The 14,567-nt window shown below is 33.6% G+C and overlaps 1 protein-coding gene across 1 annotated transcript; it reads left to right on the plus strand.

The window, feature by feature from the left end:
- The first annotated feature begins 1,218 nt into the window (after positions 1–1,218).
- Positions 1,219–14,440, plus strand: slc22a7a (solute carrier family 22 member 7a). Its single transcript, NM_001083861.1, has 10 exons — positions 1,219–1,730; positions 2,897–3,000; positions 3,522–3,676; positions 6,001–6,169; positions 6,596–6,719; positions 6,798–6,907; positions 8,412–8,626; positions 11,422–11,530; positions 12,763–12,969; positions 14,123–14,440. The coding sequence occupies exons 1-10, from the start codon at positions 1,329–1,331 to the stop codon at positions 14,208–14,210; spliced, it is 1,683 nt and encodes a 560-aa protein (NP_001077330.1). The 5' UTR covers positions 1,219–1,328; the 3' UTR covers positions 14,211–14,440.
- The last annotated feature ends 127 nt before the right edge of the window (positions 14,441–14,567 follow it).

The following is a 14,567-nucleotide window of genomic DNA, read 5'->3' on the forward strand; positions in this document are numbered from 1 at the left end:
TTCAAGGGGAATCTAGCCGTTCCCCTTAGCCCTACGCCTTCAAACTAAAGAGAATTGGCACATCCTTACCCCTTCATGTGAATGTGCATAACAAGGGGTAAGGGGCAGGGCTAAGGGGTAGAATTGGGATTGGGCTTATAAATCAAAGGCAGCACTGTGGCTCAGTGGTTAGGAGTGTTGCCTCCCAGCAAGAAGGTCACTTGTTCAAGTCCCGGCTGGGCAGGGATGGTTTGTCATTTCTGTGTGGAGTTTGCATGTCTGTCCTGTGTTTGTGTGTGGGAAACAGGTGCTACGGATTCCCCCTCAGTCCAAATACATGCAGTAAAGGCAAACTGGGTTAACAAAATTAGTTGTAGTGTATGAGTGTGAATGCATTTGTATGGTTGTTTCCCAGTACTGGGTTGCAGCTGGAAGGGCTCCCGCTGCATAAAACACATGCCAAAATAGATGGTGATTCATTCCACTGATAAATACAGAACTAAACCGAAGGAAAATGTATGAGTCAGTCAAAAGATTATTGAAGTTTGCCCTGCGCGCTCGCGTTTTTTTTAAAGAAACTTTTTTGGTGCATTAATTTTGTCAATTGTTCAAAAAGGTAATGATTTGCTCTCATCAAGTAATTGCTTCGTACTATTTTTATTTTTACATTCCTTGGGTGATTCAAAAACATGAACGTTTCAGCACAATGCCTCAAAAGATTCACAAATTCACTGTTTTGAATCACACTTCAACAGCTACTTCACATCCATGCTTAACTAAAGTTATCTTATTGCATCGTGACATGCAAGTAAATGTCCAATTTGCAAAAACAAAAAAAGGACAAGTCAGTTAAAAAGATTCTCAAATTTGCTTGTTTGAATCAGACTTAACAAACCATTACTGAATTAAAAACCCATTGACTCACAGAGCCAATAAATCATCAATAAATACCAAAATTGTTTGGCATTAAATTCACCAGATCGATCCAAATACTACCATGACTTTCTTATTCAATGGAGATCATCGTGGAACTAATGTATTTTCTATTTCCTCTCCCCGACAAGTCAGGTGAGGGATAGTGAACTTTTCAGGCCTAGAACTCCTCTTTTTCTACAGCTTACCAAGACAAAGACCTTCTTGTGTCTCAGAAAGGCCCTTAAAAAGCATGACTGGAAACAGGGTCGTGATAACATATAGCGATTCAGCATTGCACATCTCCTCAGACTCCTCTCTGCTCTCCACAGACCGACCAGAAACTAAGCTAATTTCATTGAAAAGATCTACAATCTGATGGCTAAGTAGACAGAAAAGCTATCAAACCTGCTTAGTAGCCTATCTCAAGTTCAAATATGAGGTTCGAGGACGTTCTTCGTGAAATCGGTGGCTTCAACAAGTTCCAGTTTCTAGTTTTATACATCCTATGGCTTCCGCGGGTCATTCTTCCTTTGCATTTTTTGCTCCACAATTTCATCTCCGGGGTTCCTCCTCACCATTGTGCGCTGCCACGTTTGGATGGCAGGTTCTCAGCTAGTGGTGCTGAGAAAGAGGAACTGGCACAGATTGTGGCTCTTGGCATCCCACGTAATTCAGATGGCTCCTACAGCTCCTGCAAGATGTATACAATGCCTATGGACTTTGACCTTAATGGTGACCTTTCGGTATTGTATGGTAACCGGTCAAATGTGTCTGTGCCATGCCAGAATGGATGGGTATATGATCGCTCGCAGTTCACCTCAACAACTGCCACTGAGGTAAGGTAAAATTCATGATGTTCTGAAGTGATGTAAAGGAGAATGTATAAATTTACAGTACAAGTTTATATTATTTGTGTTATATTCTACCAGTGTATTAGACTAATATGTTTTTTTAATTATTATTACAAAAGCTAACATGTTAGAAATCTGCTTTTATTGTAGAAACAAATAAAGTAAACATAAAATGTATTTATTAGAAAATGCTGTTAATGGATTTATATGCTGTTTATGGACTTAAATCACCAATATGTTCTCTAATTAATTCTAAAAATAACAATTAATAATAATAATAAAATAATGAATTATGTTATAATTATGTAAATATTAATTATAATAAATGTATTCATAATTTTTTACTTAATTTATTTTTATGGATTTTTATTAAACCATTATGTTCTCTAATTATGTTATATTTTAAAAAATGCTGTTAATGGATTTATATGCTATTTATGGACTTAATTTATCAATATGTTCTCTAATTAATTCTAAAAAATAATAATTAATGATAATACAATAATTATTTATAATATAATTATGTAAATAAAATTATAATTAATTTAATTATAATTAAATTAATTAATTTATTTTCATGGATTTTATTAAACCACTAAATTCTTTAATTATGTTATATATTAGAAAATGCTGTTTATGGACTTAATTCACCAACATTTTCTTTAATTAATTATTAAATTAATGATTTATAAATATAAAATAATTATGTTATAATTATATAAATATTAATATAATTAAATATAAAAATAATAATTATCAATATTAAAATAATGAATGATGCTATAATTATGCAAATATTAATTTTTTTATTATTATTTTACTATTAATTATTTAATTTAGGTTAATGGGTTGTATTAAACCCTTATGTTCTCTAATTAATTAAAATATTTAATAAAATAAAGGCAAAAGCTGTTATTTATATAAATATTATTTAAATGAATTTAATTTAGTAAATGAATTACAATTTACACATTTTTATGACTTTTGATTTCACCAGTATGAATTCTAAATCCCTGAAACAATATATAAAAATTACAACAGCAAAATTACTGTCCATCTATTTGTATTGTAAGAAATCTACAAGGCTTATTTACTGTAACTGTGTTATATTTATCTGCATTCATCTTATATTTATCTATCTTTTTTTCCAGTGGGATTTAGTATGTGACAATAAAAAGCTAAATCAAGCCCTGGCCACATTTTTCTTCATTGGAGTAACAATGGGTGCTGTCGTATTTGGCCAGTTGTCAGATAAGTATGTTTAATATACATTTATCTTTCTTTCTTTATTTATTATTATTATTATTATTATTAGTAGTAGTAGTAGTAGTAGTAGTAATAGTAGTAGTAGTAGTATGTTTTAGATTCATCTGCTCCATGCGTTTCACTTACGACCAATTGTTTTCCATCATCCATAAATCATATCAGAGAATCCTTTAGGCTTAAACCCGTTCACATGATTTCTCTTTATATAAAGAATAGAGTGTCTTTCCTCACATGTCTAAAGCTGAAAAACGATTCATTCCCCTTGATTTGTTCTGCATAACTTCCTTGCACAGATGCATAATCATCCACTGCTTTTGCAACACAGTTCTTCATAATCTGTTTATCTGCTAAAGTTAAACAGGCATCCAGAACTGATTTCTCTATGCTATTTGTGTGCAAAGAAGTACAGAGAAAGTGTACATTGTTTCCAATGGGATTTTCACTCTTCTAAGATGCTCTTTTAAGATATACAGTGTGGTTTATTATTATATCTTTTACATCTCTCCACAGGTTTGGCCGTAAGCCGATGATTCAGGTCTCCTTTGTGAGCAGTGCTGTTTTTGGGATCATTGAGGCTTTTTCTTCATCTTATGTGATGTTCGCCATTGCAAGAACCTTATGTGGTTTTGCCCTGACCGGGATGTCTATCACCACAGTGGCCCTGTGTATTAACACCTCTCTCATTTCTTTCATTTTTAATTATCTTTCTAGTTAAACCAAATCTGTTCATTTTCTTGATGATTCATCAATACATTTTGGTTGATGAAGGCCCCAATATTGTCCCAATGAACCTACATGAAAAATGCTATAGTAAAATACTGTAAATACTAATGTTTGTAAATACAATGCTTTGTTATTAATACATGCTACAGCATACTATAATAGTTTATATATATATACTATTACTGTTTATATATGATTAGTTTTACTACAGTAAACTGTTGTGTATTATAGTATAACATGCCTTTATTTTACTGTATTTGTTGTATTATCATTGCAATTGTTGAATTACTTCAATAGATTACAGTAAAAAGAGGGTAAAAAGAGTCATTAGTGTTAATTATAATATTATAGTAATTAACAAAACAGTATGTAGATGAGATTCCCACATAAAAAATACTACAGTAAATCATAGTAACTACTATAGTGTTTTTGAACCATACTATAGTAAAGTGTATTAAACTGTATATATTATACTACTTATTTACAAAACCTTGGTAATAAATGATATAGCATACTACAATTGTGGTACTATGGTGGATAAAGACCTTTTTTGTGAACAAATCAGGCTTCAGTATTGGAGTAACTATAACAATAAATACTGTAAAATACTTTAGTTTTACTACAGTAAACTGTCGTGTATTATGGTGTAATAAGTTTCTTTGTTGTATTAAGATAGCAATTACATTACCTCAATAGATAACAGTAAAGAGTTTACCATAAATTACTATAGTGTTTTTTAATGCGCAATGTTTTTTTTTGTACCTAGTTTTGAGTAAAAAGAGCTATTAATGTTAATTATAATATTACAATAAATAACAAAAGGGTATGAAAATTAACTTCCCACATAAAAAATACTATAGTAAAGTATAGTAAATTCTATAGTGTTTTTGAACCATACTATAGTAAAGTATTATACTGTATATATAATATACTATTTATTTACAACTCTTTGGTAATAAATGCTACATCATACTATAATACGAATTATAGTGGACAGACTATAACAATAAATACTGTAGTATACTTTAGTTTTACTACAGTAAACTGTGGTGTATAATATGCCTTTATTTTACTGTATTACCACAACAGATTAATGAAAGTATAGTATTTACAATAAATTATTATAGTATTTGTTTTTATGTGGGAAGTTTATTTTTGCACTTTGTTTTGTGTAAAAAGAGTTATCAATGTTGATTATTATTTTAATGAATAATATCTAAGCACTAAATTACTGTTAGCAAACATACTGATATTGTTTATCCATATTGCTGAGTATGACGTTTACATGAATTAGTTAAATCATTTTTCTGCTTGTTTTTCTTCCAATAACAAAGTAAACATGCCTTATAAGCTTTATGGCTTTGTATGGGAGTTCTGCTTTGAGGTATGACTCATTGCAGAAGGAGACTTACTGCATATAGACGTTCTTTGTGAACATATCAGGCTTCAATATTGGAATAAAACCCTTTCTCATATGCACTATAACATAACAAGGGTAAAAGTTGGAAAAGGAACAGCAGTTAAAGGGTAAGTTCACCCAAAAATGAAAATTGTGTCATCGTTTACTCACCCTTGATAAGCTCCAAACCAGGCTGAGTTTCTTTCTTCTTTTGAACACACAAAAACACAGCCTTTGATCTCCATAGAGTTTTTTGTTCCTACTATGTTTTTTTTTTAAACATTTTTCAGATTTTGTTTTTTGTTTGTAACCGCTTGAGTGTGAGTAAATAATGGGGAAATTTTCCTTTTTGTGTAAACTATCCCTTTAAGAAATCATATAATAATAATGTGTTTTTAGTTTTTTGCAATTTATTAGTTCTACCAATTAACGTCATATTCATTTAGATTGCACTTTATAAAAAGGCAAGTATAGAGTTAAAAAAAAAAAAAGAGGAAGGTCTATGTAAACGCTTCATGCCTTATTCGACTCTGGAGGTCCCAGAGAGATTTTAAAAATTCTTTACTAAAGCCATGCATCGGATTAATTACAAAAAAAATTTAGCTGCACACTATTGAAGGTTAACCTGATTTTGTCTGAAATAACATTAGAGCAGTTCATTCTTCATTTTCACTTAAAGTGTATTGGAACCTAACCAACATTAAAATTCAATTTAAAAGAAATGTTTTCTACGTTAACATATTTTAAAGTTTTTTTTTTTTTGCATCATCATTATTTAGGAAAATTTACTTCACTTTATTCACTGAATTTATATCAATATGCTCATTTGGTGAGACTGATAATTTTGTACCTTCTTGAAATCTGCAGGTGTTGAGTGGACAGATGTTAAGCATCGCACCTTTACGGGGACCATCATCAGTCTTGGTTGGAGCGTAGGGAACATGCTCTTGGCTCTTCTGGCGTATCTCATCAGAGACTGGAGGCACCTCATCCTGGTGGTCACGTCACCTTGTCTTGTTGGCATAATAGCCTGGTGGTGAGTGACGGAACCAGAAGAGACCAAAAAAATTGTGGATCAGAAATACAAGAAATACAAGCAGTTAAAACAGAAATGAAGTCAAAACTTTTGTTAGCTCAGATTGCTAGTGTTGTGGTGAACAAACTCTTAATAACCCCTAATAACATTAAAAACTGTCATTAATAACTCTTCTAAAACTCATTTCCCGATCTTTATGAATGAAATGCCTACTTTATTACATGCAATCAGCTTGCAGTAGAAAAAAAACAAGCCACGCCCACTGTTTTATATTTGGTTCTTTAAGAACTGCATCACAATACGAAAAAAAAAAGGTCACAGCTTCCGGTTCATGTGGACTTTAAAGATAATATGCAGGAAGAAAACATGTGTTGTTTTGTTTATTTGTACATGCATTCATATTTTTCTCATGTGCAACTTGCAAAGGTGGATTCCTGAGTCTGCAAGATGGCTGCTGGCCAATGGAAGAGTGGAAGAGGCGCAGAAGTATCTTATTAACTGTGCGAAGATGAATGGAAAGTACAGTTACACAAAAAAACTAGACATTGAGGTAAACCTAGCTTAGCTTATTCTGATTGTATCATTTATATTTTCGATTTAACATCTAGCTGTCAACTATATTCCACAGAACTTGAAGAAAATCACCATCGCTGAAGACTCCAACAAGAACCATTCCTACCTTGATCTCGTGAGGACACCAAAGCTGAGGAAGATTGTGCTTTGCTCAGGGATTTTCTGGTATGTGAGGAACATTTTGTTGATTGTCATTGTGAAATAACCTGTGATTTTTAAGTTGTTACATTTACATTTTATCATAAATTCATTTCTTATTTTAACCATCCCTTAGGTGCTTTCGAAATACAGCTTTGTGAAACTTTGAAACTTTGGAGAATCATATCTTTCGAAGCACATATCAAAATGTCAAAATTCATGATTTTAGTAACCAGCAAATTACAAACTAGGACTGCATAGTATTGGAAATAAATGGACATTGCTGTGTTTTGTTTCTCTTTGATACATTACAAGATGAACATTTCAACACATTTCAATTTTTTTAATAGCTTTGTTTGAAAAGAAATCATTATTTTAGAATGTTTAAAGTGATTTTGGAGTGATTTTTGTAACAAAAAAAAGCTAATTAATCATAAGCATGGATAATACAACAGAACCAAATATATAAACAAAATAAAAAATTTAAATTCAGGAGAGTCCGAAAGTTTTTGATTACAGACATTGAAAATGAAAAATAAAACAACACTGGATAACCTTCACCATATAATATTAAATAATTAATCATCTTTTTTACCAAGTTTTACCAAAACTTTCTTTTTCTAGTTTTACCAAACATACACTATATAAAGGTTTTGTGGGTAACCACAAATAAACCAATGTTTACACTCGCAATAGTTTAACAATGGCATTTGTAGTAGAAACATGATTACTACACTTTTACTATATAAAATGATAATAAAATTTAGAACCACCTAGTAGGCATGGGACAATAATCGTTTTCAAGGTATACTGCAGTTTGGAAAAGTCCGAGTTTTAAAACTGCCAAAATTTTTCTGTAATACCGTACCTAAGGTATGTGTAAGATTTTTTGTTTACATTTTATTTTTTGTTTTTAGGACAACAGCATCTCCAGCAGAAAAAAATCTCCAAAGATGTCATTTTAAATTGTGTTTTTGAAACTAATGAAGACAGCAGAAGTCAATGATTGATTTGAATTATATAGCCTAACGTGATTACTGCTTTTAAATATCATGAATCTTTTAAAAAATAGAATATATTGTTTTCAAAGGGGGAAAAAATGTTGTTTTCTACCCAGACATTTAAAAAGAATATATTTTAGTGCAGTGAGCACAATACCATGAAACTGTGATATTTTTATTCAAGGCTATCATACCTTCCGAATCTTATACCAGCCCATGACTACCACCTATTGTGACTTAATGGTAAAGGGAAAAATTAGTGGGTGAAAACATATGCATATGATCAACTTTCATTCTGTCACGTTTTAACTTTGCAGTTAATTAATACACAAAAATGTGTTCCAAACTGTAGTTCCTTGTCAAAGTTAATCGCTTTTTGACATCAAACAGCACAAATCACAATGTTGATAATTAATCCATGCATATCACTGTTAAACAGGGGGCTCTATTTTATATCTTCACAAATACCCATGCTAAAACTAAGTTAAAGGTATGCTATATTAAAGAATGAATAATGCTATCATCTACAGGTTTGCAGTTGCTTTCACCTACTATGGCATCAGCTTCAACATCACAGGCTTTGGTCTGAACATCTACCTCACGCAGTTCATCTATGGAGTCATTGAAGTCCCAGCTAAGGTCGGGACGTACCTCACTCTGGACCGGATTGGACGGAGAAACGGCCAGGCTTGGTCCCTCATTATAGCAGGAGCTCTGATTGGACTAAACAGCGTAATCCCAACAGGTGCTCCTTTCTTCTTTATCAGGCCGCAGCGTTCCATTCTGAAGGGCTCAGATCTAGAAAAACTGCACAATTCAGCTCCAAAAAACATTTATCTAGAAGTAAATCTGAAGATATTGACAAGCCTAGTTTAGGTGCAGGGCCGTGCACAGTGGGGTGGCCCGGTGTCAAGAGCCACTGCCCCTCTGTCCTCATTGGCTGAGGTGCCCCTCTCAGCAGGCCCAGATATAAGGCGCAGAATAAAATACTAGCAAAGTAATCCAACTGTGTACATTAGGGGTTCTCAAACTCCTGCTGATTTTAGCTCCAATTTGCCTCATCTGCAAGGATGTTTCTAGAAAGCCTAGTAAAGCTGCGGTCACACTAGAGTTTGAACTTGCGAAATTCTGTTGTACGGCGCTGCGAAAAGGGGCGGGATTAAACAAGATGATTAGACATTAAAAAAATCAAGCGATTGGTCCATATTTTACATGTCTGTCCAGAGAGGTCATGTTTTGATTCTTGATTGGTCTCACGCAGTCAAGTGATGCGATTTTACAGGTCAGAGTTCACAAAGCTTAAACTTTCCAACGCAGCGATCTGTGTTTCCGGTCTGATACATTCGCATGAGTATGAATGGAAGTCTATAAAGAGAAAAGTCTAGTGTGACCACACCTTAAGAGTTTGATTAACTGGCCCAGGTGTGTCTGATTGGGGTTGAAACTAAACTTTGCAGGACACTAGCCCTTCAGGACTGAGTTTGAAAACCCCTGGTGTAAAGAATTTGTTGACAGTTAAACCAACCAACCCAGGCTCATTGGAAATACATGCCACAGCCTACATTCTGTTAAATGTACACATCATTTTTGTGTGTAGCTCTTTGTTTTGTTGTGTGTTTCAGATGACAAATCGCCTAGAGAATTCTGTCTACATTTTTGCTTATCTGAAATGTGTAACTTAGGGTACGTTTTGCTCTATGTTTCAGATTCACGTCTTTCTTGTACACCCAACCAACAGTGTTTTTAAAAGAAGAAAAAAGTGCACAGCTACCACATTGTTTTAGCTTGATTTTACATTGCTATTATCACTTTTGTAGGTACTGAGCTACTATAGCCACTGACCATGGCAGAAACATTTTATATATACACTACCTGACAAAAGTCTTGACGTCTATCTAGGTTTTAGAAACTACAGATAATTGATTTCTAGTTTATTATTTGGTATTAGAAGTGGCTTTTATGAAAGGCAAAGGCCTCTAGATTATCCTTATTTTATCAAAATAAAATATGATTATGCCTTGATTTTTAATTATTTAATTAGGACAGTAAGGTCTGACTTTGCTTAGACAAAAGTCTTGTCACTACAGTATAGTATAAAGTCATGATGCTGTGGAAAAATAATTAATATTGTTTATGACTCCCATGAGTTTGGATGACTGCATCCATACATCTCTGCAATGACTCAAATCACTTATTAATAAAGTCATCTGGAATGATGAAGAAAGCATTCCTGCAGGAGGTGATCAAGAGTCTTTGGATTCATCTTCAATGCCTCCTCCTTCATCCTACCCCAGAGATGCTCAAGTAATGTTCATGTCTGGTCACTGGGCAGGCCAATCCTGGAGCACCTTGACCTTCTTTGCTTTTAGGAACTTTGATGTGGAAGCTGAAGTATGAGAAGGAGCGCTATCTGGCTGAAGAATTATCTCTCTCCTGTGGTTTGTAATGTAATGGGCAGCACAAATGTCTTGATACCTCAGGCTGTTGATGTTGCCATCCACTCTGCAGATCTCTCGCATGCGCCCATACTGTATGTAACCCCAAACCATGATTTTTCCTTCACCAAACTTGACTGATTTCTATGAGAAGCTTGGGTCCATGCGTGTTCCAATAGGTCTTCTGCAGTATTTGTAATGATTGGGATGCAGTTCAAGAGATTATTCATCGGAAAAAATCTACCTTCTGCCACTTTTTCAAATGATCAACTAGAAGTCAAGTTATTATTTGTTGCTCTTACAGCTGGGATTGATGGCAGGACTTTTGACAGGTAGTGTAGAGATCAGTGTAGAGTCAAACTTATTCGATTAAAGCCATTAACATTGTTAAGTTGCTTTGTGGTATATATTTGGTGATGTGCAAAGATCTGCACGAAAATAACCCTTTATTCGTAGACAATATGTCGCTCCAAATATCATTAGCGTGAAAAGGAACCAAAGTAATTGGCATCATACTTCAGATAAACATATGCACGTATTTCCAAAGAGCCTTTTGGATTAAGGGGCTGAGATTTTATGGTTTTTATAAACGCATTGGGGTTTCCAGAAGTTTAGAACCAAATGTGTCCATAACTCGTACTCTTTGAAATCATTAATTTCGAAGAGTCCTTTGAAGTTTTGGCGTGGAGTGATATGGCGAAGTGTCCTTCAAATAGGATTAAACCAGTTAGAACAGCAGCATTTATTTGAATGTCAGCTTGGACAATAAAATTCAAAGCACAGGGTCAATTATTTTACATTACTTCAGTTAGCAAGCAGTCTCTCTTGTGAAGGACTGTGTTCTCATTTTTATCACAGTATCTAATTTATTTTATTGCTTTGTTGGTGTGGGTTTGTGGGTTTTGGTTCCTTTGCTGTTGTAGCCTGTAAGGACAAACTAAAATAATTTGTGATATGGACGTATAATGTGGTCTGGAACTACTTCAACTGTGCATTTACTGGAAAATTGAATGTTTGCCAGCCAATCTGAGTGGAGCATTCAGTAGCCTCATAGTCTAAGAAAGAAAATAACACATTGTTTTTGTTGTGGCTCTTTCATCCACAGAGTTTGCTGCTGTTCGTACAGGAATTGCAGTTATTGGGAAGGGTTTCTCAGAGGCGGCGTTTACCATTGCCTTTCTGTACACATCTGAGCTTTACCCTACTGTACTCCGGTAATTTATAAAACATATAAAATATATAAGCTATACACTTAAAAATAGGCTCCAAAAGCTGGTGGTGCCATTCTAAAAGCTACACATTTGAATCGAATTGGTCCATATTGGTACCATTGGTCCCTGTGATATCAAATGAAAGGTTTTTAGATGTTAGTATCAGTATGTTAGTCTTAGGGATATCTATAAGGTAGTGTTCTCCCTAAAAAAAAGCATTAAGAAGATCAAAACATCTAAAACTTATACATTACAAAATATCTGCCAACATTTGTCTCTGAAATTCCGGGAGAGGGTGGGGTGTTATTATTGTCTGAATAATACAGCTCAGAACCAGGTTAGTAACTAGTGTTGTGGTGTTAGTAACAATTGCACTATGGACTGAGTTTCAGGCGGCCATTGTGATTGGATGTAAAGAAATAATGGATCTAAAAAAAATAATGCAATCGGCCTACCAGAGTTGGAGACTGGGGTGTTACAGACTGTACCAAAAAGCTGAAATTACAGGAGTTTTCCGAGAGAAAAAACAAAACGGGAGGGTGGTGGGAGATGGGTCTGAAATATGTGAGACTCCCGGGACAAAGGAGTGTTGGCAGGTATGGCCTAAATGGATCACCATTTTTTGATGTTACGACATACTTCATTTGTTTCCCAACAAATCTTCTGACCAATCAAATGCTTTCTAATATCTGATATGTCCCGCCCCCTTCAAGATGCTTCTCATTTGCTATTTATTTGATGCGCTAGAGATAAACCACTCTCACTGGCAGAGCTGTGATAAAAATTAAACATTTTTTTTGTTTTGTTCTTTTTTAAAGGACCCCCGCCTCCCAGTCTTAATGTTTCAGTTTAAATTATGTCACATATTGGAAAAAAATCACACATTTCAAATTACTTCATGAGACGTTTACCTTTAAGGCAGGGATTTCTTAATCTCGGTCCTGGAGGTCTGGTTTCCTGCAGATTTTACTGTAGCTCCAAATGAAATCAGACACACCTGGGCTAGCTAATCAAACTTCTACTAGGCTTACTAGAAACATCCTTGCAGGTGTGTTGGAATTAAAATCTGCAGGACACCAGCCTTCCAAGTTTGAGAACCCCTGTTTTTAGGTATCAATATGTTTAGAAAAAAGTAAACTCTTGTACCTTTATTTCTGTGAGTGCATTAATCCATAAATCTGACTCTCGTTTTTGGATTGAAGCATGCCTCTTTTCTTCTCTGTGACTTTTTACAGGCAGTGCGGCTTAGGCTACACCTCTTTTATAGCCCGTATTGGAGGTTCTCTGGCCCCGATGGTCATCCTGTTTGAGGATATTTGGCACTATGGTCCACCGGTAGTGTTTTCAGCCACTGCAGTTTTCAGTGGATGTGTCGTTTTCCTGCTGCCCGAGACCACCAATGTCCAGCTTCCAGAGAACATTCTGGATGTTGAGGAGGGGAGGTACAGTATCATAACATATCAGATAACAAAATAGCTTTCTGCTGAAGTCACACAAAATACCAGATCACGAGTATTAAATAAGCTGATACAATAAATGTAAAACACTGTTTCTTTGTCCACTAGTCAATTTTGAGATTTGGAGCTTTTGACTTTTCACAATGTGTTTTTTAGACTAATATAAAGAAAAAATCAAATATACTCTTTTTAAATATTTCTTTCATAGCACTGTATTAATTTTACCTGCATATTTCAATTGCAATGCATATTTTTTAAACGTTTAAAACAAATCTCATAGACATAGGCATAAATATCGACTTAATTCGCACTTACATATATAAGTGCTCAGCATATGTGATTACACCCTTCGCAAATCTCCTTTTAAATAAACATGCTATATATGCAATATTACATTTGTGCATAAAAGATTAATCAGAAACCAAATCTGGAGCTATTGCAACAAAATAAACTGAAGATCACAGTGCAAAAAGTAGTAAACCCTAGGTAATATGTTGAGGAAAATATTAAATGAAATGTTAAAATAGTGGAAAAATCAAGAGAAATAAAAAACTATATACATTTATTTATTTATTTGTTTGTTTACAATTTTTTGGTTGAATTTAAATGTATTATCTTTCTATTTCTAAAGTTGTTTGGTGACCAAACTCTTATTTTAATGAATTCAAATGTTCAAAATATATTACATATATTCACTGAGAAATGGGTAAAAATATTCATTTTCAATATGGGATGTACTTTTTTATGCTGCGCATTGTATACAGTTTAATTTGTGTCTGTATTTTGAAGCTTTTTTCAGAGGGATGTTCATTCATACATACTTTGTCTGATTATATACAACAAATTATTAATTAAAATATTTTTAAAAATTATTTTCTAACTGTTTTCTCTATTTTTGAAATCATTAAGCAATAAAACGGAGACAACCCTTATTATTATTATTATTATTGTTGTTGTTGTTGTTGTTGTGCTATAAATGTATGAAAAATTGAGACAATTTAATTAAATAATGACTCATTTGTATATTTAAACAAAAGATTTTAGAAAATTATACAATTGTGGTTTCTCCAATTGCCTTGACTTAATACAGCTAATTATTGATATGACGTAATGTGAAATGTGTGTGTGTTTGTTTCAGGCACACATTGTCCACAGAAGCAGAGAGAGATGTTGAACTCAATGAGATGAATTCAGGACCAGCGGATTTACAAGAGAAGGGCTCATAAAGGCAATTATTATTAGAAAAATGATTACGTACAGTTTATCATCAGATATGCATTAATGACATCAACTGCAAGACATTTGTGGTGACCAAGGGATAAAAAATCTGATGTTTCTTGAGGATTTCACAACACAAGAGTTAACATGTCATTAAAACTAAACTAAGCGTTGCCTATTAACATAAGCTTATGTATTTTCCCATCTGTGGGTTTAAAAGAATAAAATGTAATGTTGGTGTGTGATTCTTGTGTTTTTTTTTCATTATGCATTGATCCTTGCCATGAAAAACATTCAAATGTAAATTAATTTTGTACCATGAAATATAATGTATGCTGTACATACTTTTGATAATATGATATACT

The sequence above is a fragment of the Danio rerio genome, chromosome 11 (genome assembly GCF_052040795.2).
Source record: "Danio rerio strain M-AB ecotype USA chromosome 11, GRCz13ab, whole genome shotgun sequence".
In the NCBI taxonomy this organism is placed as follows: domain Eukaryota; kingdom Metazoa; phylum Chordata; class Actinopteri; order Cypriniformes; family Danionidae; genus Danio; species Danio rerio.